At 41.1% G+C, this 27,552-nt stretch overlaps 1 protein-coding gene across 7 annotated transcripts in view; it reads left to right on the top strand.

The window, feature by feature from the left end:
• Positions 1 to 26,190, top strand: part of INTS10 (integrator complex subunit 10) — a 34,655-nt gene extending 8,465 nt beyond the window's left edge. For 2 of the 7 annotated variants that reach the window (XM_032162323.2, XM_032162327.2), the window contains 10 exons: positions 475 to 608; positions 4,462 to 4,618; positions 6,083 to 6,165; positions 7,228 to 7,380; positions 11,102 to 11,210; positions 16,946 to 17,025; positions 18,174 to 18,336; positions 19,803 to 19,896; positions 23,278 to 23,355; positions 25,773 to 26,190. In XM_032162323.2, coding sequence (XP_032018214.1) covers positions 475 to 608; positions 4,462 to 4,618; positions 6,083 to 6,165; positions 7,228 to 7,380; positions 11,102 to 11,210; positions 16,946 to 17,025; positions 18,174 to 18,336; positions 19,803 to 19,896; positions 23,278 to 23,355; positions 25,773 to 25,929 — 1,208 coding nt within the window. In that variant the 3' untranslated portion in view covers positions 25,930 to 26,190. Of the gene's footprint in view, positions 1 to 474; positions 609 to 4,461; positions 4,619 to 6,082; positions 6,166 to 7,227; positions 7,381 to 11,101; positions 11,211 to 16,945; positions 17,026 to 18,173; positions 18,337 to 19,802; positions 19,897 to 21,496; positions 21,549 to 21,569; positions 21,724 to 23,277; positions 23,356 to 25,772 lie in introns of those variants that run through there. The other 5 variants (XR_009214393.1, XM_032162324.2, XM_032162325.2 and 2 more) reach the window with 5 other exon arrangements.
• Positions 26,191 to 27,552: the final 1,362 nt, after the last annotated feature.

The following is a 27,552-nucleotide window of genomic DNA, read 5'->3' as shown; positions in this document are numbered from 1 at the left end:
TGCATATACTTGTTTGTTTACCTAGTTGAGATCACACTGAACATATTTTTAATGACGTTTCTCATGACAGTTGAGTAAGCTTCTCCCTTATTTTAAGTATTCTTTTCCTAGCTGCATTTTAAATTTTTTTAAATTTTATTTATTTATTTTTTAAGTCTCGCTCTGTCGCCCAGGCTGGAGTGCAGTGGCGTGATCTCAGCTCACTGCAACCTCCGCCTCCCGGGTTCAAGCAATTCTCCTGCCTCAGCCTCCCAAGTAGCTGGGATTAACAGGCGCATGCCGCCATGCCCAGCTAATGTTTTGTATTTTTAGTAGAGACGGGGTTTTGCCCTGTTGCCCAGGCTGGTTTTGAACTCCCGAGCTCAGGCAATCCACCTGCCTCAGCCTCCCAAAGTGCTGGGATTACAGGCGTGAGCCACCGCTCCTGGCCTCCTTGCTTCATTTGTAAGTGTTGGTGTTTTTCCCCGTCCTTAGGTCCTAATGCCCCTAGCCAAGTTCCACTGGTTCTTCTTGAAGATGTATCGAACGTGTATGGTGATGTAGAAGTTGATCGTAATAAACACATCCATAAAAAGAGGAAACTAGCTGAAGGAAGAGAAAAAACCATGGTAAGGCTTTCAAATATACTTATTAACAGATTGGATGGGACGCTTTGCTAGAGATGAATCTTTGTAAAATATGGCTTTGGAGCTAAATCGATAAAGCTTGGGTTTTAAAATTATACGATATATTAATAATTACTAAGTCAGTGGTTCTCCATTGGAGGTGATTTGCCCTCAGGGGACATTTGGCAATGTCTGGAGACATTTTTGGTTGTCACAGCTTGGTGGGGAGGGGCCAGGGATGCTGCTGAGCACTTCACAGTATACAGGACCGCCCAAAAGTTCTGTGAAGTGGTGGAGAACCCATGGTATATGTTCCTTATACATGTTTTGACTGAATGGCATTGATTCAGTTTAAAAAACAAAAGCAAAATGGCATCGGACCTCTAGAGCAGGGTGCAGTGTGGGGTACTGGCTCTGAGAATGGAAAGCTCTGAGGTGGGCAGGGCAGCAGGAACAGCCTATGGGCAGATGCAGAAAAGATTTCATGAAGGAGGTCAACATTTGAAATCAGTGCTGAAAGACGAAGGGTTTTGTCGGTTGGAATTGGGAGGTAGATTTTGCTGAGAGGAAAAAGTTTGCACAAAGATGCAAGAAACCTGAGAATGTGAAGAATCGTCAGTCCTCTAACCTGACCAGGCAGTGCCCCGAGCCCGTCCCTGCCTCCTAGCCTCTGCCCATTGAGGCTGTGCTCTGTGGTTACAGTGCTTTTCCCTTGGATCTCTGCCCGGCTAGGTCCTTGTCACTTGGTCCCAGCCCAAACGAGTCTCCCTCTGACGCTTCTCCTGAACACCCATCTGAAGTAGCTGTCCGGTTCTCTCTACTGATTCCTCTGTTTTAATTCTCTGTGGCATCCTCCTTGCTGTCTGTTTTTTCTTGTTTATTCACTGACTGGTTTACTGTCTATGTCCCTTCTTCACTAGAGTACAAGCTTCATGGGGCCTAGCATTTTTTCTGCCTCATCCTCTACCATACCCTGGGCGTCTGAGTAGTGCCTGGGCTGGAGCAGGTGTGTGGCGAGCATCTGGTGAAGGAGGGAATTCCCATTGATCCCACCTGGGTTTGGTGTCCAGGCTATAGGATGGCTGTTTAAACCTGGCCCAGCTGTTCTTCCTTCCGGATTTTTTTGCCTGTCAAGCACTCATCTAGCAAGCCCTGTTCTCATAACCTGGCCTTCCACCCAATGCGGAATTTCCATCCATTTTTGTTTTCATGGTCTTAACTGATTTTGTCCTGATTTTCATTCTATCCCTGAGTCTTCCCCAACCTGATGCAGGTCCAGACCTGAAAGGCCCATGAGCTCAGTTCACAGATATCTTGCTTTGCTTACAGTGTTTTGTTTGTTTAAATAACCTAGTATTTAAAAATTAGAAACCAGGCTGGGTGCGGTGGCTCATGCCTGTAATCCCAGCACTTTGGGGGCCAAAGTAGGAGGATCACCAGCCCAGGAGTTTAAGACCCACCTGGGCAATATAGTGAGACCCCATCTCTATAAAAAATGGAAAAAAAACTAGCTGGCTGGTGGCACGCACCTGTCATCCCAACTGCTTCAGAGGCTGAGATGAGAAGATCCCTTGAGCTCAGGAGTTCAAGTTTCCAGTGAGCGATGACCATACCACTGCCCTCCAGCCTGAGCAACAGAGGGAGACCCTGTCTGTAAAAAAGAAACAAAAAATAGAAACCTAGCATTTCTCATAACAATCCAGATTTCTGACTTCCTTTTTGTGATTAGGATATCTAATCATACTGGCCCCGGTGGTAACCCACAACTGGAGTTGGGGGGTGGCCAACATCAGTTCTCCAGCCAGCTTGCATCACAGGCTCATGTGACGTCATAAGTGGCTGGTGCTGGGACGGGCGTCTCCTGTGGGCATCTGTCCCCCACCTGGTGCATTCTTGCTTCAGAGCACACTCCCAGTGCTTCAGAGTGTACTTGCACATTTCAAAATCAGTTTCTTTAAATGTAAAAACATTTGGAACTCACACTAGTCCCACCACCTCTGGGGTCCTTTCATAAATTCCTGATCTCGTGTTGCGGCAGGAATGTTTTCCGTAAGCTGCAGCACTAGCAGACGCGTCATGCATGTTCGTGTATTATATTAGGTTGCCATTACTTGGCAAAGAACAGGCCCCTGGTGAAACAGTACCTGGCAGATAGGGTTGTGTGTTGTTTTTTTTTTTTTTTGGTAGAGACACGGTCTCTCTATGTTGCCCACTCTGGTCTTGAATTCCTGGGCTCATGCAATCCTCCCACTTTGGCCTCCAAAATTGCTGGGATTACAGGGGTGAGCCACTACACCTGGCCTGGTAGATAGGTTTTGATTGGAAAGGGTGTGTTTTTCCCAATGCAAAAACATTACTTAGGGAGGATAAGAACATGCAGCAGAACAGTGGGGTAGGGTAAAGTCACCAAGCACAGGGACTAGCAGGAAGATACCAAGCTCAGAAAGTGGAAAGAAAGGTGGGCAGTGGAGGGAGGTGCTCACAGCTTCCTGCCCCCCTTACCTGAGATGAACTTGAGGATTGGAGCTTTTAGTGACAATAATTGAACATATTTTTATTTATTTCTTTATTTTTTTAGGTTTTCTTTTTTTTTATTATTATTATACTTTAAGTTCTAGGGTACATGTGCACAACGTGCAGGTTCGTTACATATGTGTACATGTAGTTGCACATATTTTTAAATGATCTTAGTGGAGTAAAGATCTGCAGGAAGAATTTAATTTGGGTCATTAAATCAGTAAAATGACCTAGGTGGAATAAAAGATTCAGAAAATTCTCAGCAAAATAAAATTCAGTGGAGCCGTTTTTACCTTTACTTTTTTTTTGGCAAAACATCTGGCTCTACCCAGCAGTATTTCCAATAATTGCCTTTCTCTGTACCCCTCTCTTTTCTGTGGGCTTTATATTACTTAAGATGAAGAGCAAGAAAAGTAGAAATGTGTATTGTAAAATACGGAGGGCTTTACTAGGTAAGTGCAGACAAACGTACTTTCTGACCAGGACCTTGCACTGGGGGAGGAGAGCGCCAGAGGGGTGACCAGTGAAGGGGAGTCACGCGCAGTGAACCAAAGATAACTTAACAGTTATTCACTGACATTATTTCTTAGAGGACGCAGGCTTTAATTTTGTTATTGTTGAGACAGAGTCTTGCTGTGTCGCCCAGGCTGGAGTGCAGTGGTGGGATCTCTGCTCACGGCAACCTCTGCCTCCTGGGCTCAAGCAATTTTTGTGCCTCAGCCTCCTGAATAGTTGGGATTACAGGCACGTGCCACCATGCCCGGCTGACTTTGTATTTTTAGTAGAGACTGGGTTTCGCCATGTTGGCCAGGCTGGTCTCAAACTCCTGGCCTTAAGGGAATCCATCCTCCTTGGCCTCCCGAAGTGCTGGGGATATAGGCATAAGCTGCCACGCCAAGCCTCAGGCTTTAATTTTATCCCAGTACATGCCAAACCATTATTTGGAAGCCAATTAAATCATGTCACATATTAGAAAAAAAAGTAAACTATAAACAGGTGCTGTTTAAGCCGTGTCTCTCAATGTAAAAATCTAAATTTTGACTTTCATAACATTGATATTTTTAAACTTTGTTCCAAAACCACCATAAGCAAACATAAGAATTTAGCATCAGAAAAAAAATTCACTCAATTTTAAAAGTGAAAATGGAATGTGTGAGAGTATAAAGACAAAAATTATATATTAATTTTCAAAGCTAAATTGTTAAATTCAAAAAAATTGTATGTATGTGATATCCTTTGATATAAAATTCGTACCATGGGCAAAACTGGCAGCAATAATATGTTTCCATATATGACTATATTTATAACTGAATTAACCATGGTCTCCACATTCTTTAAGCAGAGTTCAGACGACGAAGACTGTTCGGCGAAAGGAAGAAATCGTCACATTGTAGTCAATAAAGCCGAACTTGCTAACTCCATTGAAGTCTTAGAAAGCTTTAAATTGGCCAGGGAGAGCTGGGAGTTGCTCTATTCCCTAGAATTCCTTGACAAAGGTAAGAAAGCGCATGTCATTGGTGCTGTTTAATGTTTTGTGTAAAATCATTAAGCTACTTGAAACGTCAGGTCGCTTACGGCAAATTAAGTTGATTACAGTAGTTCATACATTTTTTTTTTCTTGTTTTGAGACGGAGTCTCACTCTTTTTCACCCAGGCTGGAGTACAATGGCATGATCTTGGCTCACTGCAACAGGCACCTCCTGGGTTCAAACAATTCTCCTGCCTCCGTCTCCCTAGTAGCTGGGACTACAGACACGTGCCACCACGCCCAGCTAATTTTTTGTGTGTTTAGTAGAGACAGGGTTTCACCATGTTGATCAGGCTGGTTTTGAACTCCTGACCACGTGATCCATCCACCTCGGCTCCCAAAGTGCTGGGATTACAGGCGTGAGCCACCGCGCCCAGCCATATTGCTGTTTTTATCTGCATTAACCCCATTGTCTGAAAAACTCAAAATCCAAAAACTATAGGAAGCCTATTTTCCTTTGAGTATACTGGGTATTTTGACATTGCTTAGAAATCACTAGCTAACTAAGGTATTCTTACTATACTTTGGAATCGGGGCCCCTTATTTTACTTTTAGCCGTGGACATTCATCCCCTGGCTGCAGTCATGTGTCATACAGAGCCCTTGGCCAGATGTGCTGTGTCATCTTTTCTAAGTAAATTTAGCACCGTTCAGTTTCTCTTTGTTACATTTGGGATTGTGAACACATATGTGACAGTTTTGGAGGAGATCTTTCCTTTAGTTAGAAATTGATTTTTAAAAAAATGAATAAAACCTTTTAGTGTTATTGTATGTTTGTTATTTTAATTAGGTCAAAATAAAATGAGCCAGGCAAGATGGCTCATGCCTGTCATCCCAGTGCTTTGGGAAGCTGAGGCAGGTGGATCATTGAGCTCAGGAGTTAGAGACCAACCTGGGCAACATGGCAAAACCCCGTCTCTATAAAAAAAACAAAAACAAAACTTAGCCGAGAGTGGTGGCATGTGTCTGTGGTGCCAGCTATTCAGGAAGCTGAGGTAGGAGGACTGCTTGAGCCTGGAAGGTCGAGGCTGCAGTGACCCATGTTAGGGCCACTGTACTGCCAGCCTGGGCGACAGGGAGAATGTCTCTAAAAATAAGATAAAATAAAAATAAAATGGGACCTTGTTTTGGGGAAAGCAAAGTAGCTTAAACGATAAATGAGGAAATACATGAAAAGCACTTTAAACAGTTCTTGGCACCTGGTATGTGCTGAGTAAGTTGTTAGCATCTACAAAATATTGCTTGTGTATTACTGTTAAGTGTTGTGTGTTTCTTCTCTGCTTGAAATTCTAGAGCAGTGTTTTAGAAATCAAAGTCAAAGTTACTATACATTTTTGGTAGTTTGTCTCTGTTCTCTCTTACTGGATTTGTTAGTTTGTTTTCTGCTCTGTGCTACATATACTTGGTAAATTTATTCTTAAATTCTTACTCAGAATTTACAAGGATTTGCTTGGCCTGGAAGACGGATACTTGGCTTTGGTTAAGAATCTTCCTCACTGATATGATCATCTATCAGGTAGAGTATTACACATATTTTATGTACCTGTGTCTGTACAGGATGGCTATGGTGGCAAACCAGCTTTCCCATACAGAATGTGTCATGTTCCCTCTTGGGCTAGTCCACTGCCTGCTGACACCTGTTCTGTCTTCAGTGGCTGAAGGGGTATGGTCCATTTTCCTTTCAAAGTAACTATGGGCCGGGTGCCGTGGCTCACGCCTGTAATCCCAGCACTTTGGGAGGCCGAGGTGGGAGGACTGCTTGAGCCCAGGCATTTGAGACCAGCCCTGGCAACATAGTGAAACCCTGTCTCTAGAAAATAAAAAACTTAGCCCAGTGTGGTGGCATGTGCCTATAGTTCCAGCTGCTCAGGAGGCTGAGGCGGGAGGATCACTTGAGCCCAGGAAGTCAAGACTGCATTGATCCATGATAGCACCACCGCACTCCAGCCTGGGTGACAGTGAGACCTTGTCTCAAAAACAAAATGAAACAAAAACTCCAAAATGACAAGCCTGTACCTTCTGTGTTACTTTTGGTATATCCAATCACACCTCTCTGTAAAAGTAAGATTTTTACTTTTCGGTAAAGGAGGATTACTTCTCACCCTCCTTCTCTCTCTGCTGGTGGAGTCTGCCTGGCTATACTGTTCTCCAGCATCTTAGACCTAGAATGGAGATAGTCGATAATTTACGAATGAGGGGGTGTTGGAATGGGCAGGCTGCTGCTTGCATCCTTCACAAAGGAGAAGTAGTGCTTATAGTAAAATATTTCTAAAGAAATGTTATATCCAAAATGTGCTGGATCACAGGGCCTGGTTATTTTCTTTAGTCTCAAGACCTAAGACCAGAAAGAAAAATCTTCATCCTTATAAAGTACCGCCATAAAGAACTCCCACCTGGCTTTAATTAAGTTGATTTGATTCTATTGCCAAGTCTCCGCTTCTTCCTCAGATGATCGAACCAAGCTACCATCTTTGTATAGTTGCTTGCTCATTGCTTCATGAACCCTGGAAGGGTATTTTTTAAATTTCTTTTTTTAACGGCGATGTTTTTCCCCTCCTTGCTATTCTTTCTTTCTTAGGGTCAATATAAAAAGGCGATAGCCAGCCTGCATCACTTAGCAGCTCTCCAGGGATCCATTTCTCAGCCACAGATCGCAGGGCAGGGGACCCTGGAGCATCAGAGGGCGCTCATCCAGCTGGCGACGTGCCACTTTGCGCTAGGGGAGTACAGAGTGAGTACTGCACGCATGCCTGCCGCAGGTGCACGGGGCCACCTGGCCTTTCTCCTTTTCCTAGCGCGGCTTTTCATTCAGTGCACGTTTGTTTCAATTTGATCTTTCTGCCTAATTACTTAATCTGCTAGTGAACATCACAATGGATTTTGTTTTACGTAATTTTCTCTTTACTACAGCTTCCCTGAAATAAGGCATCAGTACTTTTTGAAGTTTCTTGTTCATTGTTCCATTTGTTGGAGGATTTTTCTTTTTATTATTATTTTTCTTTTTATTATTATTGCACTCTTGTCTCTTCTGTTGTACTTGGAAACACAAGGCCGTTATTAAGTGGGAAATGGAGGATTTATATTTAGCTTACTCAAACCTCAGATTCTCTCTTTAAATGGTAATAACACGCTGGGTGCGGTGGCTCACGCCTGTAATCCCAGGACTTTGGGAGGCTGAGGCCAGCAGATCACCTGAGGTCAGGAGTTTAAGACCATCCTGGCCAACATGGTGAAACCCCATCTCTATTAAAATACAAAAATGAGCTGGGTGTGGTGGCGGGCACCTGTAATCCCAACTACTTGGGAGACTGAGGCAGGAGAATCACTTGAACCTGGGAGGTGGAGGTTGCAGTAAGCCAAGATTGCACCACTGCACTCCAGCCTGGGTGACAGAGCAAGACTCCATCTCGAAAAAAAAAAAGGTAATAATACCTGATAGGGGTGTTGCAGGAGTAGATTTATAAATGGGTGTGTTTCCTCCAGGAGGTTTTAAGCCCTTCCTAGTACAGGGTGGGGACTGTGTTTTTTTCTTTGAATGCTCATGACACCTAGCACAGTACAATAAGTGTTTGAATTCAATTAAAATGATAACCATGGTGTTGTGTATGCAAGGACTGTATAAACTCAAAGCCACAGCATAACACAAACTGATTTCTTCTCACCTCTCTGTATGTTGTTGATCAATTTGTGATTAAAAACCCTAAATTTTTTTAACGTGAACTCTGAAATATGATTACTAATTTGTCATTATGATCTTTAGAAGGGAACAACTGGAGAATGTATAGAGCATTCAAAATTGAAAATGCTTTTCCACCATTATTTGTATAATTACCATCAGTTACTGAACTCTAAGTTTTAATTAATTCCTTTTAAGAACTTAAAAGGCAGCACATATTTACTCATACCGACATACGTATCTCACGTAGAATTAGCTATACCATGTACTACATTGTAGTAGGGAATATAAACTACTAAATAAGACAGACTTGTCTAACTTAAACAAGACAGACTCATTCCCTTTGAGGGCTTAGTTCCAACCTCTGAGTACATCACTATTAGACCTATGGGCAGTGTCGGACTTACCTGATTCCTGACTTCCCATCTTTAGCCCAGACTCAGTATGTGCAGATGTAAGTGTCCTTAGTTCTCTGGCTGTCTTAGTCTGCTTGGGTTGCTATAACCAAATACCATAAAGTGGGAGGCTTGTAAACAATAGGAATTTATTTCTCACAGTTCTGGAGGCTGGGAAGTCCAAGGTGAAGGCATCAGCAGATTCAGTGTCTGGTGAGGTCCTGCTTCCTGGTTCATAGAAGGGACAAGAGAGCACTGTACAGTCGCTCTGATAAGGGCACGAATCCGATTCATGAGGGTTTTGCTCTCATCATCTACTCACCTCCCAAAGGCTGTCCCTTCTGGTGCCCTCACATTGGGGGTTAGGTTTCAACATACGAATTTTGGTGGGAATGTAGACATTCAGACCATAGTACTGGCCCTTAGACACAAAACTTTCAAGTCTTGGTGGACTCTTACTCTAGCGAATCCTTTTGATTCTTCCAGCGTGATACTAATCTCTTCGCTATATTACCTTGTACTTCTATTGTCACCACCCTAATCCATGCCTTTTAACTAAGTTTTTGGCCTATAACCCTTTTTCCAACCCTATAAAATTATGGTCGTTGCTTTCTAAAATACTGCTGTCATCATTCCACTTAATTGAAGTATTGGTTTTCTTGGTGCTTAGTGTTGAACCCTGCTGTCAGCTGGGGAGTAGAAGCAGGGTGTGGGGAATATGAGATCCCTGCATTCAGGGGCATATGGTTTAGTTAGGGAAAAAAGTATAAGTGTTTGTATAAGACAATGAAAAAATCAAATATTAGTTGGTAGTCCTCAGTCACAGGCACAACAGGCATTCGGGGAAGAGTGTTTTCTCTGTTGGGTCCAAAGACTCAAGGAAAGATGTATAGAAAAGATTGGCTGGAGATCGGCATCGAAGGATGGCGGCTCATAGCTCTGGAGCACAAGTCCTGGCTAGCTCTGTGATATTGGCGGGTTACCTTACCCACGCCTGTCCAACTCCAGAGTTCAAGTTTTCAACTACCAGGCTGCCCATCTCTCTAAACTAGAGCTTCACAACCCTGTGGGCATAGGTGGGTTCTAGAGGTGCCAATATATGGATCCTGCAGCCTTTGGGGCAGTCAGTCATGACCTAGGGCTGCTGGGGCCACCCAAGGTCAGTTGCTGCCAACCCTGAGCAGCCACATACACTTACTTTCAGGGTGTGCCACAACATGAAAAGGGTTGGGAAGCATGGGTTTAAATCCCCACTTCCAGGAGTTCAACAGTGAGAACACATGGACACAGGGAGGGGAACATCACATACTGGGGCCTGTCAGGGGGTCGGGGGCAAAGGGAGGGAGAGCATTAGGACAAATACCTAAGGCATGCAAGACTGAAAACCTAGATGATGGGTTGATAGGTGCAGCAAACCACCAACGCACATATATACATAACAACTATACACGTTCGGCACATGTATCCCAGAACTTAAAGTACAAAAATAAATAAATAAATAGAAAATTACCCAGAGACCCAGAGATGTCTCTGGCCTTTTGCATAAAAGAAAAAAAAAAAAAGCTCCACTTCCTCCTCTGGAAAATAGAGAACAAAAGGATTTGCTTGACACAGATAAAAGGCTCATTGCATGGAATCTGATTGTTGTTAGGAGAATTTGAGTAGATAGAGGGGGAGTGGTGATGTGGACTGTCTGGATCAAGGCCAGCCTGCACAGAGGAACTCGAGGCTCCTCTCCACCAGCACTGCATCCGTCCCGTGCTTCATCTGTGTCCTAGACCAAACCTCTGGCCCTCAAGTAAATCACCTAAACCCATATATAGCCCTTCCCCATGTCTTTCTCTCCTGCCTCAAAGGCCTCTTTTCTGCATTCCAAATCCTTCCTCTCTTTAAGGCTTAGGTCAAGATAACCTTCCTGCCTGAAGCTTTTCCTGCTAGTTTCTCCTGTGTGTATTTTCTCCTGCATTTTAAGTTATGCTCTATATCATACTCCTTAGACCTCTGCTACGTGTTGTTTTCTTTGTTAGTTTTTCTATGCAGTGAGTTAGTCAGTATCTTTCAGGCAGGGACATCTTTCTTTTGGCTGCTTCTGTGCTGTTGAACACCTCAGTACTTAACGCTTGGTTAATTTGTAAGTTTTGGTTTTTTAATAGCAAAGAATGGATTATTGTTCCCTCAAAGGTCTAGTACATAGATTTGAGTTTTATTCTTTATTCTTTCTGTATTCACTGTTGAGCAATGGTAATGATCACATAAAGAGGTAGAAATACAGACCTCCATGTACACATTGCCTGATTGTATGCTGCAAATATTTTGGTACTTTATTTGATTTCAGTTCAGACAGCTTCAAGTTAGTTCCTCTTTGGTCTTTTCTGCTTTAGATGACATGTGAAAAAGTCCTTGATTTGATGTGCTACATGGTACTCCCCATTCAAGATGGAGGCAAATCCCAGGAGGAACCCTCAAAAGTAAAGCCCAAATTTAGAAAAGGTACAGTGACATGTTTTATTATTTCGTAAAAATAGCTTTAGAAAGCCAGGCACGGTGGCTCACACTTGTAATTTCAGCTACTGGGAAGTCGAGGCGGGAGGTTAGCTTGAGCCCAGGAGTTTGAGACCAGCCTGGGCAATGTAGTGAGACCCTATCTCTTAAAAAGATTTAAAAAGAAAAGAAAAATAGTTTTAGGACCCAAGGCTGAACAATGTTTTACAGTTCCTAATGAGATAATACTGCTGCAGGGCTTGCCAAATTGTATAAAAAGTTAATCCCTTTCCAAGTTTTTCCTTGGCTCTGATTTCATGAGCAGCTGTAAATGTCTTTCTTCCAAAGCTCTCTTCACTTCCTGAGTTTGTTATCTCTTTGACAAATTTCAGTGAACTCTTTTTCCTGTCTTTACAATTCTAGAAAAATGTGTAGATGATTAATTAGGAGGTATCTGTCAGCATATCCCTCTGAACCCATTCTGAGCTTCAGCTCAAGCTTTCTGTCAGCACATCCCTCTGAAACCATTCTGAGCTTCAGCTCAAGCTTCATGTTGCTTGAAAAATGAAATGTACAGCTGATCTGAGTTTGTTAGAAAAAGATACATAAATTAAACTTGAAAATAGATGACAGGAAAGAATAATGCTAAGAGCAGAAGTCAATGAAATAGAAAACAAAATAGAGAACATTAATAAAACTAGTTTTTTTTGAAAAATATTATAAAATTGATAACCCCCTAACGAGATCGATAAGGAGGAAGGTGAACATAAATTACCAGTATCAGAAATGAAATAGAGAATGTCACTACAAATCCTACTGAAATCAAAAGGACAGTAAAGGAATACATTATGAAAAACTTTATGCCAATAAATTCAACAACTTAGATGAAATGAAAAAGTTTCTTAAACACAATTTACCAAATTGACACAAAAAATAAATAGAAAATCAGAGTGTTCTGCCAGGAATGGTGGCTCATGCCTGTAATCCCAGCATTTTGGGAAGCCAAGGATGGCAGATCGTTTGAGCCTAGAAGTTCGACACCAGTGTGGGCAACATGGTGAAACCCCATCTCTACTAAAAATACTAAAAATATGAAAATTACCCGGGTGTGGTGGTACACACCTGTAGTCTCAGCTATTCAGGAGGCTGAGGTGGGAGAAGCATTTGAACCTGAGAGGCAGAGGTTGCAGTGAGCCGAGATCACACCACTGCACTCTAGCCTGGTCAACACAACCAGACTCAAAAAAAAAAAAAAAGGAAAGAAATCAGAATGTTCAAGAAAGAAAGAAAGAAAATAAATAAATCAGAATGTTCCCTTAGCTATTAAGGAAATTAAATTTGTTATCAAAAACCTTCCACAAAGAATTCAGGTTCAAATGGCTTTACTGGTGAATTCTATCAAGAATTTAGGAAGAAATAGTGCCAATTCTACACAAACTCTTATCAGAAAATAGAGGAAGAATCCCAATTCAGTTTTAAAGGCTAACACAATAACCCTGATAGTAAAACCAAACAAGAGTATCACAAGAAAAGAACTTTAAAGGCCAGTATCCATCATGAACTATAATAGGTGTCAAATCCTTAACAAAATATTAGCAAATTGAATATAGCAATATGGAAGGACAATATATTATGACCAGGTATACCAGGAATGCATAGGCATTTGAACATACAAAAATCAGTGGCCAGGCGCAGTGGCTCATGCCTGTAATTGCAGCACTTTGGGAGGCCGAGGCAGGAGGATCACGAGGTCAGGAGATCGAGACCATCCTGGCTAATACGGTGAAACCCCGTCTCTACTAAGAAATACAAAAAATTAGCCAGGCGTGGTGGCAGGCGCCTGTAATCCCAGCTACTCGGGAGGCTGAGGCAGGGGAATTGCTTGAATCCGGGAGGCGGAGGTTGCAGTAAGCCGAGATTGCGCCACTACACTCCAGCCTGGTCGACAGAGTGAGACTCCGTCTCAAAAAAAAACACGAAACAAACAAAAATCAGTGTAATTCACTCCATTAGCAGACAGAAGGAGGAAAATCATGACTGTCTTAGTAGATGCATACAGAATTCAATATCAGTTTGTCATAACAAAAATCTTAGCAAACTAGGAATAGAAGGAAACTATTTTTTAACATCAAACTTAACTATGAAGTATTGAATGCTTTCCCCCACTAAGATTAGAAACAATACAAGGATGTCTGCCCTCACCACTTCTGTTCAATAATCTGGAGATTCTAGGCAGTACAGTAGGCAAGAAAAGTGAATAAAGGCATAAAGATTTGACAAATATGAGTACCTTTGTTCACAGTTACATATTTTGGCCAGGCATGGTGGCTTATGCCTGTAATCCCCGCATTTTGAGAGGCTGAAGCAGGAGGATTGCTTGAGCCCAGGAGCCCAAACCAGCATGGGCAACAAAGTGAGATGCCATCTCTACAAAAAATTTAAAAATCAGCCAGGCTTAGTCGTGTGCACCTGTAGTTCCAGCTCTCTAGAGGCTGAGGCAGGAGGATCGCTTGAGCCCAGGAGGTCAAAGCTGTGGTGAGCTATGATTGCGTCACTGCACTCCAGCCTGGGTGACAGAGAAAGATTTCCCTGTCTCAAAAAACAAAAACAAAACACCTAACACAGTTACATATTTGGCTATGTAGAAAACTTGAGGGAATCTCCACAAATTCCCAAGGCTGGGCGCAGTGGCTCACGCCTCTAATCCCAACACTTTGGGAGGCCGAGGCAGGTGGATCACTTGAGGCCAGGAGTTTGAGACAAGCCTGGCCAACATGGTGAAACCCCATCTCTACTAACAGTACAAAAATAAGCCAGGTATAGTGGCACACGCCTTTAATCCCAGCTACTCAGGAGGTTGAGGTGGGAGAATCACTTGAATCTGGGATGTGGAGGTTTCATTGAGCCAAGATTGCACCACTGCACTCCAGCCTAGGCAACAGAGTGAGAACTTGTCTCAAAAAAAAAAAAAAAAAAAAAAAAATTTCAAGACGTTTTAGTGTATAAAAAATCAATTCAATTTCTATGCTATTAATAAGCAATTAGAAAATGAATTTTTTAAGATACTGTTTCTAATAGCATCAAAAAGACATACAATACTTAGAGGTAAATTTAATGAAAGATATGCAAAACCTCCACTTTGAATATCAGAAACATTTCTGAGAAAAATTAAATATTTTTGAAAATGGACAGATCATGTTTCTATATCAGAAGATTCAATATTATTATGGTGCCAGTTCTCCCCAAATGTATCTATAGATTCAATGCAATTTCAACCAAAATTACAGCAGACCTTATGGGTTTTGGTGGTTTTTTGCTAGAAGTTCACAAAGTGATTCTAAAATGTAAGTGGAAATATTACATAATCTAGAATAGTCAAAACAGTTTTAAAAAAGACAGAATTAAGTGACTTATACTACATAATAACAAGACTTAATATACAAACATAATAATCAAGACAGAGTTGACAAAATATTGATATAAGAATGGAGAATCCAGAAACAGACCTGCATAGATTTGATCAAATGATTTTCGATGAAGGCATCAAAGTAATTCAATAGCGAAAGGAAAGACTTTTCAACCAATGGTGCTGGAGCAGATTACTTTGTATATGTTTGAAGTTTTCTATAACAAATGGTTAAAAAAAAAAAAATCTAGCCCAGACTTCTTCAAAAATTAAGTATTTGTGCAGAACAGAAAGTTTCTGGTTGAAACTCATGACCCTGTAGATGAAGACTCACAGCTTTAGAAACACTAATCTAAGGTGTACAAGTAGGAGGCAAGGTATATCATTAGGTAATGACATGTTCTATTTGGTAATGGTGAGTTAGTTTCCAGAGTGGTTGCATGACTTTATATACCTTCCAGAAACCGATTAGGTGAGTAAGACTGACCGAGCTGACTTCAAGACTTATTTTAAAGCTTTAGTAATTAAGATAGGGTAGTATTGGCACAGGGGTTGACCAGTGGAACAGCATAGAAAACTGAGAAATAGATGACATTAAAATTCAGTGGGGGAAGAATGAATTTATTCAATAAGTCGTACTAGAACAATTTATTATCCAAATGTAAAAAACCACAATAGAAAAATGAGATCCCCTCCTTCACGCTACATACACATCCTTTAAATTTTAAGGTTGAAGTGTGACAGCAAAATCTCCAAAGCTTCTAAACTTTTAGAAGAAAATTTAAAAATAGAAAGATTAGTAAATTTGATCACATTAAAATTAAAATACCAACAAAGGCTATTACAGTCAAAGTGAAAAGATAAGCCATAGACTGCCAGAAAATTGTCTATCACACAAAGTCAACAAAAACTTAGTATCTAGAGTTTTGAAAGAGCTCCTTCAGACCAATAGGAAGCAATTATCCAGTCTTCATAGAAAAACAGGCAAAGGACAGGAACAACAGATTCACAGGAGCAGAAATCCAAATGGCCAAAAACTATTTGGAAAGATTCTCAACCTTTTGTCATATGGGCAATTCAGAATAAAACAATAAGCTACCATTTCACACACATCAGAATGCAAAAATTGAAGAGGATATGAAGGAACACAGTGCCACGTGCTTCTGGAAGGTGTATAAAGTCATGCAACCATTCTGGAAACCAACTTCACATGGCCAAGTTGAACGTGTCATTACCTAATTATTAAATGTACCTCGCCTCCTAGTTGTATACCTTAGATGAGTGTTTTTCAAGCTATGAGTCTTCATTTATGGGGTTATGAGTTTCAACCAGAAATTTTCTTTTTTAATGAGATAGAATTTAATAATATTTTAAGAAGACATCTCAGATAAGAAGAATGACTATTATTCCATGCACCTTTTGTTTTGGATATATCACATTTATGTAAGTATGTGTGTACAGGATCCCATGTGAAAAATATATTTATTTCTTGCTATCTTGCCTCTGAGTAGAGAAAGATAACAGACATAAAGAACACAGACCAGAAAGGAAAGATTGGGATCTTGCTTTGCAAGCTGTTGCTTAAAGTTCTTAACATAAATGTACAAGAATATGTAAGAATGTATATTTATCATTGTAATAGTGAAAAATTGGAAATGTCAATATCCTCCGCAAAAGGAATGCAGACAACAGAATACTATATAACACTGAAAAATGAATGAACTGGAGCTACATGTATTGATATTGGCCAGTTGATAAATCTGAACCACATGAAGTTGAGTAAAAAAAGCAATTTGCAGAAGGATACATACAAAATGACGCCATTTATATAGTAGACTGAAAGCATGAAGAACAGTCCATTGTTGTTTATGCGTTTAACAGTCACAGGAATGACAACCACTGCCTTCAGAATTATGGCTACCTCTGGGATGGAAGAGAATGGGATCAGAGAAGGATACACAATAGGCTTTAACTGATTTTGTGATGATTGATACTAGAAATGTTTAAAATTAAGATATTAACATTTCATGAAGCTGAGTGGTGAGCACACCAGTGTTATATTCTCTGTATATAACTTTCTGTATATTTGAAATGTTTTCTCATAAAAAGTATTTAAGTAAGTTTAGGAAAGAATATTGATAAATGAAATCTAGAGACCATCAAAAGCCAGTTTCACCATCACAAAGTATAATTGTGTTTCAACTATAATTGAAATTGTGTGACTGCTGCATATTCCTTTTGTTGTTGTTGTTAATGAAAGCATCTTAAACAGGTGCCTTTCAAAGCTGTTATCTTTGATAATAATGTACATTAACCTAACATTGTGGACTTCTGTTAGGTTCGGATCTGAAGCTCCTGCCTTGTACCAGCAAGGCTATCATGCCATACTGCCTGCATTTAATGTTAGCCTGTTTTAAGGTAAGCTTAAAGTTGATTAGCTTGAAAAAAAAATTTAATTTCAAATATTATTCTCATGACGTGAGAACTTGAGAACCTTGCTAAGGATTGTTATTTTAGTACTTTTGAGGGCAGGCCCAAACAGTTAGAAAAGCACATGGGCTACTAATTAACAAATCTATATTAAATAATGACTGCGCTAGGCAAAGAGAAGTAGGAAGTTCTCCCCATCCTCAAAAAGTGTAATAGTGGGACAGATATGCAAATAACCTTGACTGTTGTAGTGTTTGGTAAATATTTTATCAATATAAATATATTAGCTACAAAGAAAGGGAATACAAATTGCAGTTAGGTTCATGGAGAGATGATGAGTTTGTCATTGTAAAGATGTGCTAGATGAAGCATGTTAGGTGTTGAGATCAACACCAGTTAACGGCCCAACATTTGGGAAAGTTCCAGGACTTGGAACTGCAGCCCTTGGCTGCAGGTAGAGCAGAGCCTTAGAGCAGGGAGGCTTCATTGTTTCTGGAAGGTTTGTTGGCCAGAGAGTAAAACATTGGGTCTCCACTTCAGTGCAGTAACTCCCACTTAACTCATCATCCATATCACTTTTTTAGGGCAACAAAAACAATTTAAAATGTGATTTTATGCATAACCGCTCATTTGAAACAAAAACTCTTTTGACCATTTCTTTAGTTCACACTTCTGCTTATTTCCTTGTGGCTCGCTGCCTTTCCTTCCCCCTAATCCCATGTTCTCTACAAACAGTTCTCTCTGGGATGGCCTCTTGCCCACCTTCTACTCCCATCTGCTCCCCTTCAAAGAAATCTCCAGATTTATTTCTCCATTACACAAGATGAATCAAAGTTCTCTGCCCCTGATTCTCATATGCAAAAGCTTCAGGCCCACCCATGTGCAACTCCTATCTACACACTGCCAGCAGCTGTGCAGAGGGAGCGTGAGGCTTCTTTGGTTAGAATCCGCCCTCCTTAGAAGGCAGCTGTGATGTTTACCAGCCATTTCGTTTTGCCTTTGTTTCCTTCTTACTCTAATGACCTTTATCACACATTTGCATATACAGCATATTTTTGGAAAGTGATGTTTGCTGTATTTCAGATTACCCTGTGACTTCCTTTTCTTTCTGTCTTGTATAAATCTTTGTCTTGCAGCTTAGAGCTTTCACAGACAACAGAGACGACATGGCATTGGGGCATGTGATTGTGTTGCTTCAGCAAGAGTGGCCACGGGGCGAGAATCTTTTCCTGAAAGCTGTCAATAAAATTTGCCAACAAGGAAATTTCCAATATGAGAATTTTTTCAATTACGTTACAAGTATCCTTTTTTCTTGTTTAAGCATAACACATTCTGATTTTCTTTAGAATGAATACATGATACAAAAAGAATGAACCATTCTGGATAGAAATAATGATTTTTACTATTTTGCAGCGAAGAGAAGGAATGGGGATTAAAACTGGGGCTGTGGCAGTTGATCTTCTGAAAGTCGTAAAAGACACGATTCAAGGAATTGCAAATCTTACAACCCTCTTCCATTTCCCACTGCTAGGTGACTTCTAAGAAGGTACCCAAAATGCCTCCAGTAATAGCCTACAGGTTGCTGATAGGTCCAGCTTGCCCGGCTTAGTCATGGAATATAATACTAATAGTTCCTCTTCTTCCATCTATCAAAAGAATGCCTCCTGTGGCCTCTGGGGATAGTGGCTGTGCCCTGCGATCACTTGTTAGGGCACCCTGCCATAGCTGTCTTAGCTACCAATGAGTACCCACCAGAGATGCTACACAGCACAGTAGCTGCTTCTGACATTAGGTAATGCTTTATTTCACACTGCTTATTAGGGAAAGACCTTTGAATTAAAGGTTAGTTATCAATTTGTGTGTTTTTACTTCATTGCTTATCTTATTACATTATTTCTGAATCGTAAGGAATATAAATGATATTCTTGCTCAGGTGCTCAGAGCAATAGTTTTTATTTTTATTTTTATTTTTATTTTTATTTTTATTTTTTAGAGTTGGGTTCTTGCTGTGTCACCCAGGCTGGAGTGTAGTGGTGTGATCATAGCTCACTGCAGTCTTAAAAACTCCTGGGCTCAAGAGACCCTCCTACCTCAGCCTTCTGAGTAGCTAGGACTACAGGTGTGCACTACCATGCCAGACCAAAGTAATAGTTTTTAACCATGGTTTGGGACATATCTTTTGAGAATCTAATGAAAGTTACATAGTTTTTCACCAGAAAAATGCATACATGAATGTCATCGACATATTGCATAAAATTTGGGTGACTCACAGGAGCTTCATCCTCTGATGCATCTAAAAACCCTTGCACCCCAGTTATGAAGAAGTAATCACTTGATTTTTATGAATTTTATGTTCTGTAACACCAAAGTTCCTCCCTACTTTCACCTCCTCTTTCATTTCTTATTAAGAAAACAAAAAAAATTTGCTCTTGTGACCATGTAGTATTAATTATTATCGAGATGGAAAACATGTTGTCCTCATGCTCTTTAGCCTGGCACATCTCATGCCAAGAGTTATCTGTGCAAGGGAGTTTAGTGGGTATAAGAATCAGGTTTTGGCATCAGACAGATCTGTGTTCAAATATGGAGTCTGCAGTTAGTGGGGTAGCAATGGGCAAGTTACTCAACTGCCGAGACCCCATTTCCTTATCAGAGAGAACTGGCACCTTTTTTAGTGGGATGGCAATGGGCAAGTTACTCAACTGCCTCGTCAGAGAAAACTAGCACCTTTTTTTACATGTGGTTAACCTGAATCTGGCCTGCAGATATTGATATGCTGGAGGAATTTGCCTACTTGAGAACTCAGGAAGGTGGGAAAATTCATCTGGAATTACTACCCAATCAAGGAATGCTGATCAAGTAAGCATGTTCTCTTTTGCTCTTCCATGCTGAGTGCTCACCTTTTGTGTCTTTGTATGAAGTATTTGTAAATGTCTATACCTATCAGAAATTTAATACAAAGGACTTTAAACCTGATCTCTGTTATGACAGTCAGTTTGATTCTGGGTACCTTTTGAAAAACTTGCATTTCCTTAACTACATTTCTTAAAACACTTTGCTAAAATTGGGGTATTTTTGTCACATTTGCATCTTTTTCACTAGACAAAAGTCTCATTCATGATATCTTTCCTTTCAAAAATTTATAGGGTGATTCTGTAAGTTTCTGATTAGTCACAGAGTGCCTTTAATTAAGAACAGTTGTGTGGCCAGGCGTGGTGGCTCACGCCTGTAATCTCAATATTTTGGGAGGCCAAGGAGGACAGATCACCTAAGGCCAGGAGTTCAGGACCAGCCTGGCCAACATGGTGAAACCCCGTCTCTACTAAAAATATATAAAAAAAAAAATTATCTGGGCATGATGGCGGGCACCTGTAACCCCACCTACTTGGGAGGCTGAGGCAGGAGAACTGCTTGAACTCAGGAGGTGGAGGTTGCAGTGAGCCGAGGTCACGCCATTACACTCCAGCCTGGGCAACAAGAGTGAAACTCCGTCTCAAAAAAAAAAAGAAAAAGAAAAAAAAACAGCTGTGCTTAATTAAAATTGTGCTGGGTTAGAAAAATTCTTTAGGAAAAACTACAGACTTTTTATTTATAAACTACCTACGAAGCCCTCCTATGCAGTCCTCATTACTTACATAACACAAAGTATTAATAGCCAGGTGTAGTGCCTCTAAGAACATACCTGTCCCAAGAAATGATGGTGGGAGTGGTTGGTCTCTACCATACTCTCCTGAACCCACAAGATGTTACTAAAATTCCGGGTTGGCCCAGATGAAAATGCCAAATTAGTGACCATTTATGATTTTTAAATAGCTCATAAATCTTGCTTCTCTCCTTCAATCCTCATTGTAGTTTGGGTAATATATCCTCTCTGCTGTAAATGCCACGTGTAGTTTTATTTTCATACTTCCTCCTTTGCTTCCTGCACATTCAGTGTGTCTGTAAGTCAGTGTTAGAGTTTCTGCAAGAGACTGAATCCTGAATGAGAAGAAAGTACTGCTAAAACTAAAAACATTTTTCTTTTTCCCTCAATTGTGGAATAAACTAGTTTTCAGTGGTTGAAAGCAAAAATCCACATCTTGTTCTATCTTGATAGTCTTAGAAATGCCTAGGGAAAGAAGTAAGAACTGTTCATTTCAGATTTCTGTAACCTCAGTAATTTGCTGCATAGCAAACATTTCTTTTTATGTCTAGCAAGAATAGGGTCTTGTGGAATCCATTCTCAAGAATAGAAAGATTAAGTGATTTTTTTCTCCTTCATCTTATAAGTGTTATTAAATTATAAGCTTTTAAAATAAAAGAACAATGCTCTTTTTAAAAATACACGAGACCTTTCTGCTTTGGGTTGCTTAAGCGGGATGGACAAGGACTGGCATCTTCCCATCCCCATTTACTTTTCTAAGATAGTGAATCGAAACTTTGGGAAGAATAACTATGTTGTTCAAAATATTCTTAACAGTGTTTGGGGATAAAGATTACCTTTGGATACGGAAGCCCAGGTAACCCCTTTTGTATTGTGATTTGTTTTCTAGACTTTGAAACTGGATATACAAATACACCCTGAATCAAGCTTTTTAGTTAATTCCCATCAGCAGTCACTATACGAGTTAATATAGAGACAGCCATAGTGGAACCGAAGTCTGTGTACATAGGATTAAACCTACAGATGATTATCACTGTACCTAGGTAATGCCTAACTGTTAGTGCAGATGTGAGAGATGGATTGTCAAAAAATCAACAGTTGAACTTCAGACTTCATTGTACTGAACCTTTCTTCTTTTACCAGTTTTTACTGAGCTGAAGCGTGATTTAAGTCCACGTGGACAAACCCTAGGATGAGGAATGAGAGCAAGGGAGTGTTGGGTACCAGCTAGTATCACAGGGAAGAGTGTTTGGAGTTGTTTGTGTAAAGGATACCCATCATGCATTTCTAACTAGTGAGGGATAACTCCAAGGTCTCCCACCTTGATCAATATAACCCTTAATTTCTTCTAACTTTCTATAGAAGACAAGCCTCTTAGGAAACCTGCAGTTGCATCAGTTTGAAAGCAGGAATAGGGATTATTCCCTAGTAATCTGACCTTGTAGGGATTCGCCCAGTCTTCACTGTGTGAATCTCAAGGTTAATTACTTATGCCTAAATTAACATGGTAGAAAGCACACTGCTTAAGCCAGAGAGCTCTTCCTAACTGAGGAATGGTTGGAATCTTTATTAAACAATGTAAATTCCTTTTCCCTTTGGGTTCCAAACAAGTTCCCTGAAGCCATTACAGACCTTTTGGGTTGTCCCTCCAGATGAGTGGCAGAGATGTTGTGAGCAGTGTACACTTCTCCCCGGGGGTAAGGCTGTGAGTCTGCCCTAGCTATGACATCTGGGATGCAAGCAGGTACAGTACCAACACTGAGGGCACCCGGTGCTTCACTCAAAGGAGGGAGAAGCTCTTAATCTGTTACACAGACCTTTTGCTCTTAAGTATTTTGAAATAGAGAAATGTTTCTGTGCTGATAAATGCAGTATCTTAGTTGTATTAGAGTGGATTAAAATGGAAAACAATGTCCTACTTATACTCTGAATAGGGTGGATAATAATGTTCTATGAGGTGATCACCGGCTAATACACTAAATCTTTGTTGTTACAGAATTCTGCACAGCCATGGGTCCCGGACTCTTATTTTCCCCCATCTGTTCTCAATACGTTTTTGAAATTGAAACTCACCCCCCCACCTTTTTTTTTTTTTTTTATCAAAAACATTGCCAGACCATTTAGTCCTCTTGGAAGGGCCTCTCCGGTGGGGCTTCAGTCCTGTTAAAGATGGTTACGAGACATCACCAGGTTGAATGCTGGGACTGGTGTACCGTGAGAAGAGTGGAAAGTAAAGAGGCTGGCTTTGAAAATGTGTCTTCTCAAAGGCTGCCCCTACTCCCTATTGCCATTCAGCTGCATTCCATCGTCCTCTTCCTCACTGGTCGCTTTTTATACCACATCAAAAGGGGGCTGAGCTCTGGGACCAGGAACCGAGACGCCTCTGGACACGCACCAGCAGCAGCGGGTGCAGTGAGGGCCGGCTAGCTTCTCCCCAGTCTCCTTAAACACCCAGCCACGGCCAGGGGCTTGTTGAGGTTAACGAGTTTCTGTTTAGTCTGCTTGTAGTCTTGTGTATTTTCTCTGGAGTGTTGTTTTTGCAGTGCAGGGTGAGTCGGTGTGGGTGTTTGAATGCTGCTGTTTGCTGTTTTTTAAAGGCCTTCTAGCCCTCCCATGGGGTTGCTGCAGCAGGAATTCTTACCTGTGCTTCAGCCCAGCATACAGACTGCTGACAGGTACCAAGTGGAATAAACGCCCGCTCATAGTGTGCTGTTTGTCAACATGTTCACTGCCCATGGTTCTCAGCTCTTTGTTCCTCAGTGCTCTTTTTCATGCTTTCTTTATTTTTTAATTTGTTCTGCATTTTGGCAAACCATCTGGTTGTAATATTGTAACATTTCTTATTTTTTTCCATAAGTTGCCAGTGTGTTTGTGTTCGATTTAAAAATCATTATGGATCTGGAAAAAACAATGAAAGCTATATAAAACTGTATTCAATTAAGTGCACATTAGCTTAGGTGCACTATGATTCTCTTTTGATAAAACGTTAAGGCTTTCGGTCATATATATTTAAGGATGCTGACGTTTAAGTACATTTTTGTTTGTGGATATTCATATGAGTGACCAGTCGTTATTGTCATATTAGCAATTAGTTGCCTGGTATCTAAATAGGCACTGATGTGTTTTTTTTCTTCCTGCTACTGATGTTTTTTCAGACCTTACCTTTCTGAAATGAAAATATTTGATAGGCTAAAATGCCACATTTATTAGCTGGTTTATCCTGTTCTTAAACCACAAAAGCTTACTAATTCTCTTTTTCATCCAAACTCACCAAAGTGATAGTGCTTCTAACAGAAATATAATCGAATTGTGCCACTCTTTATATATGGAGATAATACAATTGGACCCTGATCTGCAGGATGTAGCATTTAGTTATATTTTTAGTGGTATTAAAAGCAGGATTTATTAGCCGGGCCTGGTGGCATGTGCGTGTAATCCCAGCTACTCGGGAGGCTAAGGCACAAGAATTGCTTGAACCCAGGAGGCAGAGGTTGCAATGAGCTGAGATCATTGCCACTGCACTTCAGCCTGGGTGACACAGCAAGACGCCATCGCAAAAAAAAAAAAAAAAAAAAAAAAAAGAAAGAAAAGAAAAGGAGGGTTTGCCCTTTAGCTAACTGGCTAACTGTCTGCAAATGCCAGTAACCTCCACTTGGTCAGAGGGTCAGCCCCAGTTTGAGGCTGCAGCCTGGGACCCAGAAGAGCAGTATCTCAGGGCAGCATAAATGGTTTGCATCTATCCTAGTGGGACCTCACTGATGCTATGTCCTAACTACTGCGCTACCCACCCAGATTTGACGAGAGATAGTCACAAAGAACTGTGCATTTACCCCACGGCCCTGCTATTTTCCCCCGTAGTTCTTTAAAACATCCATGGGCATTAGAAGGTTCTGTAATAGCTTTACTTATCTAACAAAACTGGATTTTTTTTTCTTTTCATCTGTTGTTTTACAACTTGGTGACTCCTGTTGTCCTTATTTGATATGATCGTTAGTACAAGTTTTTAAAAACAGAAACATTTTAGAGTAATTTCAACACTTTTATCTTGCCCAGAACATAAAAAATCTTCATTTTCAATCCCTATAATTTTGTGTGAGGGAAATTAGGCAGGAGGGTGGGAAACAGAGGTGACTTTTGTTTAAGTCTACCAAATTGCTGAACTAGTAGGTAAAACTCCCTTCCTCTTAACTGAGCTGACTGATTTTTGCTAGATTTTTCTTTTCCTTTCTTCATTTTGTTTCTTCCGTTTCCTGGGATTTCATGTGTGGTTTCTTTTTCTAAAGCACAACCTTTGGGGCGTAGTTAAGAGACCTTTTTTGCCTGTGTCCCCACCACCCCCTCCACACATGTGCAGGTCTCCTCTGAGTGCCCGGACAGTGTAGGACCATGCAGTCCACTGCCTCTGCCCCTCAGAGATTCTGCCTCTCTCTCCTCCTCTCTCTCCTGACCTGTGCCACATTCTCGTGTCAGGACCCCAGCTCCTGCTGCGTTTTCTTCAACATATGAGAGTCTAGATGGGCACAGCATTTAGAGGAGGTGCCTTATTCTGGTGTCCTGGGGAGAGAGATGTGCTCGTGACCCCGGCTGTGCAGGAGCCCTGAACCTTTCTGGGAGCACCAGCTGCGGGGGCCATGGTGGGAGCTCACTTGGGTGATTGGCTCATTCAGGTCTCCTTCCTCCTTGCTGCTGCCTCTGGAGGGTCTGCTGGCCTGGCTGGACACAAGCTCTTTGTAGCCAGTGTGGACTGGACCCATTTGGCCCTAAGTAACTGAATTGTATACCAGTGAGCAGTAGGGATGCATAACACCAGAGCTTCATTGATTCAAATGCAAAGCAGGTGTCATTTTACTGAACAATTAAATGTTTGAAATAACCTTTTATAGAGTGCGACAGATGTCTGTCTAGTTTTAAGTCTTTCTGAAGGGGAATGGGCTGGAATGTTTGGTTGGTTGCAGCTATTCTTGTGTTCTTTTTAAAATATCTGAGCTTATACTTAGATATGGGGCAGGCTTTATTCCTACCCAAGTAGCAGCGATCAGCGATGCTGGTGCTAACCCCTTGTCTTTGTCTGTTTCCCTATTGCTGACCTCAGGCACCACACGGTAACTCGAGGCATCACCAAAGGCGTGAAGGAGGACTTTCGCCTGGCCATGGAGCGCCAGGTCTCCCGCTGTGGAGAGAATCTTATGGTGGTTCTGCACAGATTCTGCATTAACGAGAAGATCTTGCTCCTTCAGACTCTGACCTGAGTGGAGACCTTTCCACCAGACACAGCTCGGGGCTGTATAATTGTAGGAGAAGACACTCAGCGGTGATTGACGTGGCACACAGCCGTGGTCATTGTTGCTTTTACAAAGAAGAAAACCATCTGAGTTCTAACTCCTTGGTTGCTTAAAAGTAGTTCCCAAGAGTCTGAGAAGCTATTTCTATTTTTAAGAGTCTTTTTTTGTAATTTTTGTAAAACAAAAGACCCAATCCGTTTTGTAAATAAAAATCATCCTAAAATTTGAGGTTTTTAAAAATTTCTTTTAATTCTTATGAGTTTTTTAACAGGGGTGCATTTTTCGTCTTTTCTAAGCATATAGCAAGGGGAAAAATCTAGCATAATTGAATTGAGTAATGAATTTTGCTAATATAGATACTTAAAAGACATATGTCTTCCAAGACCTTAAGATTTTGTTTTCCATAGTTAGGCTTTGGTCAATATTACATATCAACATAATATTAGACGTTTTCATTCAGGTGGTCTATTTTTTAGAAACAAAGTCTCACTCTACATCCAGGTTAGAGTGCAGTGGCACGATCATAACTCACTGCAGCCTCAAACTCCCGGCCTCAAGCAATCCTCCTGCCTCAGTCTCCTAAGCAGCTGGAACTACAAGCATACACCACCATGCCCAGCTATTTTTTATTTTTTAATTTTATGTAGAGACAGGGTCTCACTGTGTTACTCAGGCTGGTCTCAAACATCTGGCCTCCAGCAATCCTCCCACCTCAGCCTCCCAAAGTGTTGAGATAACAGGCATGAGCCACCATACCTGGCCTCATTTGGGAAGTTTTAACACCAAAAACATTTATGTAAAAATGAATTTGAGCCTGACCTCTCCCCACTGACGGTCCCCTGAAGGAGAGGTGCTCAGGGCTGCTGACAAGCCCAGGATAGGAAGTGGAGGTGAGAGGCGAGGTGCCGCAGAGCAGCCTCCCCATTGCTGTCTGGCTCCAGGAAGGCCCTGCTGCTGTGCGAGGGTGGCCCACTGGTTTCTACCCAGGGGCTTTGGAGCCAGGTGGCCTTGTGTGGCTTTGCATCCTGGCTTTGCCCTGCCCTTTACGTGCTATGTGACTGTGGACAAGGTAACTTCTGTGTGCGTCAAGCTCTTTGTCTGAAAACGGAGCTGAATGGTCCTCCCCTCACTGGTGGTTGGGAGGATGAAATGTTGCTCCATGTGAAATGCTTGGGAGAGGGCCTTGAGTGTAGTTAGTGCTGGCCAACATTAGCTATTAGGCTATTTTTTTTTTAATTAGGCTAATTTTATTTTCCTTTTGCTCTTCATGAAATTATACGCAGACAAACATCAATAAAATTCGTTTCAAGGGAGTATTTAAGAATGAAAGAGCTAAGAAGTTTTGCAGTTACTCTGCATAAAAGGTCTTAGAAATCTTTTCTAAATAAAGATCCTTTTTATAGGTATATTAAAATCAATAAGATGGTTTAAATAAGAGACATGTGATCTCAAAAATATCAACTAGCTTGTTTTGCAGTGTTTATCAGTGTAATATGAGTTTCTTACAAATATATAAGCTATCCTTTTTTTAGTCATGGGATGTGCTGTCACCTAAAAGCTCCCGAATTAAACACTCTCACCTTTTGGTTT

The sequence above is a fragment of the Hylobates moloch genome, unplaced genomic scaffold (assembly GCF_009828535.3).
Source record: "Hylobates moloch isolate HMO894 unplaced genomic scaffold, HMol_V3 SCAFFOLD_8, whole genome shotgun sequence".
In the NCBI taxonomy this organism is placed as follows: Eukaryota; Metazoa; Chordata; class Mammalia; order Primates; family Hylobatidae; genus Hylobates; species Hylobates moloch.
The sequence above is the reverse complement of the archived record's forward strand: the minus strand, read 5'-3'. Positions and strand labels throughout refer to the sequence as shown.